Source organism: Halyomorpha halys, unplaced genomic scaffold (assembly GCF_000696795.3).
Source record: "Halyomorpha halys isolate HHAL.00 unplaced genomic scaffold, Hhal_1.1 Scaffold417.1, whole genome shotgun sequence".
Lineage (NCBI taxonomy): Eukaryota > Metazoa > Arthropoda > Insecta > Hemiptera > Pentatomidae > Halyomorpha > Halyomorpha halys.
The window spans coordinates 388384-396300 of NW_027111032.1; the positions used below are offsets into that span (position 1 = coordinate 388384).

Sequence of the window (7917 nt, forward strand, 5' to 3'; positions counted from 1 at the left end):
GAATAAAAAAAAAATTTTGATTACAATTTAATTTTTTGTGTTATTTTTTACAATTTCAAGTTCTATCGGGCTTAAAAAAAAACCCTATATATATGAACTTTTATATTATTCTTAATGAAGGGTAAAAATACAATTTAATTATATAATTCTAAAAAATAATAATTTTGTACACTCCCAGGTAAAGGCTACTACTTATTTAAACTTTACCTCAACTCCAAACACAATGCAGTCTTTTAATCCAATTTTTGAACTGATTATAGCTTCCACTTCTGAAGTGGATACATTTTCCCCCTTCCACCTGAAATAATTATTTAGAATTTTAAAATGGAGGATAGTGGTTATAAAAAGAAAAAGAAATGTTATTTTTCAAATTAACAAGTCTTCAATTTACCTGAAAGTATCTCCTGTTCTGTCTTTGAAATAAAGATATCCAAGCTCATCCATCATTATAAGATCTCCTACAAATAATGAATGTATATCAATTTAAATATACAAATTTTATTTGAAAATAGATATGAAGTTAAAATGGTGATCATCTATTATTATTTTGCGAATTTTGTTTCAGGGCATTTGTCATTCTATCATTAGGCTTAAAAATCAATGGGTTTGTATTTGTTTAATTATTATTATTATTTTAAAATATTTAAATAAAATATACAATCAAATTTCCTTTACAAAAAAAAAAAAACAAAAAAAAAACAAGGTCCTAAGAATCGTAGTGGATGCTCCTTGGTTTGTAAGAAATATCCAACAGAAACTACAAATAGATTCCAATGAAAATTTCTCTCCCAGTTGCTACCTAGCAGTTAAAGGAGCAGTAACCCTCCCCCCTCCCTCCCCCCCCGAATGCGTTAACTCATCCCGAAGCATGAAGTTTTATCATTGTGTTATAAATTCTATATTTATATTATTGTCATTACTATTATTTTATACATTTATCTTTTTCTCTCAAATTATTCTTTGATTAGAAGTTAATTATTTTATAAATATTTGCTTAAAACAGAAAGAGAAGACCTTAAGATAGTTAAATCAAGCAATATTTAAAAAGTATGAAACCCTCCACTCCCGCCTTCTATGGTAGCCTTACTTATCTAACTTCTAAAACAGACAATTATAGCGGGTAGGTTGGTGCCATTTTTCAATTTCAGGCACTTTTTAAATATCGCTTGATTTAACTATCTTAAAGTTTCCTCTTCCCGTTTTAAGCTAATATTTCAAAAGTGATATAGGACCTTTGCAGGACAGGTTTGACGGGGAAGGATTGCCTTTCTTTTCTGTTATGATCTCCTCTTGTGCGATTGTGACATGTCTTACATCAACCAATATATAAAGCAGTTATAGCTTAAAGTTACTGTTTAATAATTAATTTAGTAATTTGAGTCTATGAGTTTATACTATACCGTGTAAACAAAATTTTTCGTTTCTGAAGATAGCGTGTTAGGCAAGAAGTTTAACATATTGTTTATAAATTAAAAGTGATGAAATAATTTTACCTTTAAATTTGGTAAAACTTTTTTTCATGTCATAGGTGGTCGAAAAGCATAACCGGGTGGACTCAAAGTGATTAAGTTAGAAATAGAGGAAGTGGTGAAGAGAAATTATCCACAGAGTAGGAAAAAAGAGGCCAGGGAATAATTTAACAATAATAGATTTTTTAAAAAAAATTTTCATTACTATTATTTTATTATTTATCTTTTTCTTTCATTAGAAATTAGCTATTTTATAAATATCATTAGTTTTTAACTTTTTTCTCTTTATTCTTTAATTAGATAACTATAATTATTTATTATTATTAATTTTTTTTATTATTCATCGTTAAAATTCACAATTGTTCAAAAGTTAAAGCATTGTAAATAGTTGAGGATTTCTGTTGCATGATATTACAACCCCCCCCCCCAAAAAAAAATAAATAAATAAAATAAAACTGTTATAATAACCATGAAAGGCCCACAAAGCTGATCTGGTATTAATGAATAAATGAATGAAAGAAAAAAATAATTTTATTCAGGGACATATGTCCAAAGTGGGCCGGATTCGATGGGCAGGCCATGTATTAAGAATGACCCAGGATCAGATTCCTAGGATGATCCTGGACGAAAGGATATATGGGACAAGGAGAGTAGGAAGACCCCGACTTCGATGGATCAATGGAGCGGCAGCGGATGCTAGATTTATTTTAGGAATCCGCAATAGGAGAGCAGCGGCTTTGTTTACATTTCCAATTTAGTTTGTCCTTTGTTTACATTTCCAATCATCAAAAGATGAAGACGTAGTCCCAAATTGTCGGTCAAAAACGTGGGCAATCAATAAATAGTTCAAAACTATTTTTTGTTCTTGAGAGCTGCTCTGACCTTAAAAAAAAAACTAAAATTTTCCTTTATTTATTCATTTCCTCTTTCGATGCTTCAAGGCCTCAATAATCTAACATACATAATCACTTAATACAAACTACCACATTATTTTAAATGATGAAAAATCACGACTATTTGGATATAATTACCTCGATTTTTATATTTTTTCTCATTCACATGTCCTTGCCTCATCACATTCATTATACTTGATCCATATTAATGTAAGAATATTTTGTCATTATAATTCGTTTAGTTGATAAAATTTATGTAAATGTAATATGTAAATATTCAATCTAGCCCTTGAAACTTTGAATGTGGAGACATAATAATAGCATAAATAAGGAGAAATTATATAAGAAGTAATGAATAATATTCTTAAATCTCTTTTTTCTTTACTGTTAGTGCAATGTTTCCAAACAAGATTAGTAGGTATATATTCATATTCGAAACTAAATTTGGAAAGATTATGGTGACTTTTTGCAATTTTATCTTATCCTAGACCCATTTTCATTTTCAATAGACTAATTACAGTGTAACCTGTATAACAGGGATCTCAAGAGACCTAAGAATTTTTATCACTTAAAGAGGCTTTTCATTTACCCAGTTTTTCAAATAGCCAGGATTAAAATGAGAGTTATCTAACATTTAATGCTGACATCCCCTTGCTAATTGTGATGTTCAATCTTTTAGAGGATAATATCAGAATTAATTATAATCGATTGATATTGCTGTAGACTAAACATGCTCTTGTTGTGAGGAACTCTGAGCTCAGTCTTACTCACTGTGGACTTAGTTCATGCACTGGGGTACAGTACCACTACTAGTTCATTGCTTTACCAATAGAAAACAGCAGCTTGATGTTCTCTTCAAGTGATATTATATTTATAGTTTTGAGTAATTTTCCTCTAAAATCTTATTTATACAGGTATCTTATTTGATGTAAGATTTCTTCATTTATAGAGGTGAAAATGTTAATAGAAAATACATATTGTATGTCTTTATGTACTTTTATTTTCGAAAACAATACAAAACTTATGGATTGAAAAAATCAGTTGTATTGGTTTGTAATTTAGTGCTACAAGCTTTTGCTGGAGACCCCTCACTTTCATATATTATAGTAAGAGTTTTCACAGAACAAGTATCTAAATACATAGATAAGCATTTGACTAAGACCTTCAAGTACCAACAGTAGAAAAAGGGAGTACTCACTTTAAATAATGTTCTTCACATAATGCATTTATTGATTCATGTCTATTTTCTGTTTTTAGAGGGGTCAGAAGAAAAAAAAAACTACTAGCTTCAAGATGTTTTTTGATAAAAATTGGTTTCATTATTTGATTTGTAATGAAAATGTTTAAATACTCTGTAAATATAATTATGAATAAAACAACACTTTGATGGCAACACTGCTTCAGACCATTGGAGAGCTAGGTGTACCTTTGGTTAAGGTCTGTTTGCTGGTAGCATCATTAGTACAACATATATTCTTTGTTCTTTTGTTATAAAACCTTCCCTGATCCCCAACATAAATTTGATCAAATATGTCAGTATTACCTATATATTTTTTTTCTCATCCTTTATTAATTTTAATTTTTTTCTATTCTACTTTGAGATGTTAAATATTTATCTAATTCTCTTTTATCGGGAAAAACTTAATAAGGGAATAATCTCACTTTATCGGTGTTGTTATCGGAGGAAAAATCATATAATAGAGCTGGAAGGTCTTCAATCTAAAGAATAAATACGTTGTTGTGCAAGGCATTGCTTTCTCAACAAATATTTTTGAAAATACGATATCGTTCCTTACCTTAAAGTTCTACAACCATCCATTACTGGTACTTAAATTTTCAATATGGAGTCTACTCTCAAATTCTTGATCTTTTGGTTTAATAATTGAGTAGCTTATAGGAATGTTTTTATCCTATAAAACCTTAGATATTATTGAAAAACAAAGCATATGCAGGAGAAATTTAAATGTTTGTAAGCAAAGGTGTCAGAACCTATCCAAACCTGACAAATTTAATTATATTATTTAATGAATTATCTTAATTATACAGGTTAATGAACCATTAAGTCCCAATTATAGACATAAATATATAAAATTTTATTTAAGAAATCAAATCTCAATAACAAAGATTTACAAATTAACAGTAACAAAGGTATTTCAATGCCAAAGTGCCTGAACCTCATTGTAATTATCAGTAGTAAAGGTCTCACATATCCAATGCCCATTTAATCAGGTTGTACTGTACTTGTAAAATTTCCCATTAATATGTTATACTTACTATTTTCAATACTTAGCCATATCTATTTAAACAACGTAAAAAATTTATGTGTGATATAAATTTACCTGAAACAAAAGCTTTGTCTCCTTTTGTGAAAACATCATATATATATTTTTTACTTGATTCAGTTTTATCTAAATAACCATGAAAATCTTTAACAGAATCTTTATTAGGAATAATCCCAACAAACATTCCTGGTTCATCTGAAATTATTGAAAGAATAATTAACAATTTCTTATTTTATGATTATAAAATAAATTACCTATTTTAATTATAGATTATAAATTTTCTTATTAAAACTTAATAGTTAAAAATGTCAATTCTAAACTGATTGCAAGACATAGCATATTAAATAATCATTAATTAAGTTTTAAAGAAGCAAACAATTTTATTATAGTAAAAATTAGAAAATATTTGAAGTCTATTTTCTAAACAAAATGCATTAAAATTTAAAACTGACCAAGGAAGAATTGGCCAACACTATAAGGACATAACTAATAAAGTAGATTTTTCAAACAATAAGCAATTAGTAAAAAAATAAATTAGAACATGTACATAGCTAAGAGAGATAGAATCATGTAAATTCCCAAAGCAATAACATTTCAGTCCTCAGTTCACCGAAATATGACCATGAAGATGGACATACGAAATACATACTAATTTGGAGGCCATATGCAAAAATAATAAATAATAGAAAAATGTGTATAACAATATTAAATAAAAATAGAGTTTAAATTGTAAATTTTTAGACAGGCAATGGGGAAAACTATGACTAATGGAGAAAATATTAGAAAACTTTGGACTTCTATTCATAATTTTATATGATTTTTTTTTTTTTAATGAGTTAACATATGACTACTACAAAAAGAATAATGTATTATTATAAGAATAATAATATTTTACGCAACTGTAAAATTGACTTAAGCCCACTAAAACATAATAAAGTCAATTTCACAAAATTTACAGTTGCGTCATTATTCTTCAAGACCAACGTTAGGTCCTACAGATAAGTTAAGGTCAGAGGAAAAAGATAGGAATGATTACTATTAAATTTGGCCTGATCTCAAAAACATTTTCAATTTTTAAATTGATATAAAATATTTAACTAAATGTGTAAGTAGTAAAATATATTTTAAATTATTTATTGAAATTTAATGTATAATTTATTCTAAAAGAACTGTTCATTGTGTATTATTTTTACTTTAGAAGAACTGACTAAAAGGCAAAAAAGCCCAAAACATTGTTTCGATCGGAGAAAAAATAAAGAAGTGATAAAAAAGGGCTTTTATTCCTGAAAAAAAAACAACTAATTACCTATTGTAAAATATGCTTTAATAAAGTAAAAAACAAAACAAAATTATATAATAAGAAAAATTCATTGCAATTATTCAAAAAATCTTTTAAGTCGAAAAAAGAAGTTTATAATGATTACCAATTTCACATTCAATACACAATCCATCTTTGTCTCTTATGGGCTCCATAGTTTCAGGATTGACGCGTATTATAGCACCAATGTATCTTTTGAAAGGGAAGAATCGGGGTATAGAACCAACAGCACCAATTTTGTTGTCATAATTAACTGCAATGAAAAGTTCATCATTAATTACTCAATTAAAAATAACATATATATTTCATTATCAATGAATTTACTTTTTTGTTTATCTTCCTTTTTTCTATATACTAAAAAAGTAAAAGAAATATATATATTTTAATTTTTATTAAAGGATATGTGATTTTATAAGAGGGTATTCAGTGTTATGAAGGAGTAAATAGATGTAGAAAGTTTATAAAATACTATTTTATTGGGTTTGTTGAACATACTTTCGGTGTCTTATTTTTCATTTTTATATTATTTACTTGTATTATAATGTATCTTCTGTATACCACTAAAAGCCATTTGTCACAATTTGGTATCTTTTTTGCAGCCTAAAAGAAGGACTGCCATGGTAACTAAAATAAAGTATTCATTTATTAATGAATCTTAAACCTTTATTACAGGTTGCGTTTGAATTTTTATTTTCAAAATAAGATATAAAAACAAAAGTAAAATGAACCAGGATGACTTTTAGTGCTGTAAAAAAATATATTTCGTGCTTCTATATCTAGTTGATTGATTCATTGGAAAAAGAAGAAAATATGGTAAAGTCGAAAACAAAATAAATAAATAAAAGCATTTTCAAACTGTTCTTCATTACCATACTGCTTTACGAGTCAAAAAGATAGATAAAGTTAAAAAATATTATAATAAGATTACAAGGGCTACCTAGTGCATGAAACTTAGGGACTAAGCACATGAAAGTTATTTAAATTTTTTTTTTTTTATTCAAGTAAGATTTAAAGATTATTTGACGATTATTCTTAAAGATTGATGAAAAAAAGCATTATACCTACCAAATTGCAAGTTTCCTTCTGTAGACCCATACATCTCCATTACTTTAGGTATGTTAAATCTTTTAACAAATTCACGCCATATAGCAGGCCGAAGACCAATTCCTGCAATCAATCTCAACCTATGCTGCTTATCAGTAGGTTGTTCAGGAACTGCAAGTACATAGCGGCACATTTCTCCAATATATTGAGCTACCTGGGAGTTAATACAAAATAGAAATGATTAATGATTCATAATGTTTGTAAAATTCTTATAACAACAATTAAAAATCATCAATCGAGTTTCATGAAGCAGAAGGAAATAGCCTTTGAACTAATAAACTGACATAATATATTTTAGAGTTTTAAATCATTCGAATGATGTCAACATAATGATACAGGTGTAAATTGTATTTGTGATTTTTTTTTTTATTAATTTAATTTCAATAAAGTATTTAATTATTACCAAAATCATTGATTATTGAGCTGTGGGCTCTTGCCTCTACACCAGAAGGTACTTTGTTAACTAAAACATTTCAAATTAAAAACTAAAAAAGGTAGAAGATTCAAATTTGGTAACCAGATGTGGTTTCTGTACAAAATCTCATTAAATTTATGGACATGTTTCAATATTCCAGATGAAAAACTGAAGATTTAATGGAATTTTGAACTTGAACCTCAATTAACTGAAAAACGGATGAGCTTATAAAAATAAATTTTAAATTGTAATTTTTACAAATTTTATTATGTAACAAATTTTATTATATGTAACAAATTTTAAAATGTAATTTGCCATAGCTCAACACCTTTTATTCAAAATTGGTTTAAAAACAACTCAGATTCGGAACATTTGAGTTGTAAATCTGTCATTGCCTAATTTATGTGATATGCTGAATGAAAATCATTACTATATA

At 27.3% G+C, this 7917-nt stretch overlaps 1 protein-coding gene across 1 annotated transcript in view; it reads right to left on the reverse strand.

The window, feature by feature from the left end:
* The window catches only part of LOC106682477 (long-chain fatty acid transport protein 4), a 41713-nt gene that overhangs the window by 3662 nt on the left and 30134 nt on the right, over positions 1-7917 (reverse strand). The window contains exons 6-10 of the mRNA XM_014423359.3: positions 7028-7220; positions 6069-6215; positions 4702-4839; positions 392-458; positions 208-298 (exon numbers count right to left, since the gene is read on the reverse strand). Coding sequence (XP_014278845.1) covers positions 208-298; positions 392-458; positions 4702-4839; positions 6069-6215; positions 7028-7220 — 636 coding nt within the window. The remainder of the gene's footprint in view (positions 1-207; positions 299-391; positions 459-4701; positions 4840-6068; positions 6216-7027; positions 7221-7917) is intronic.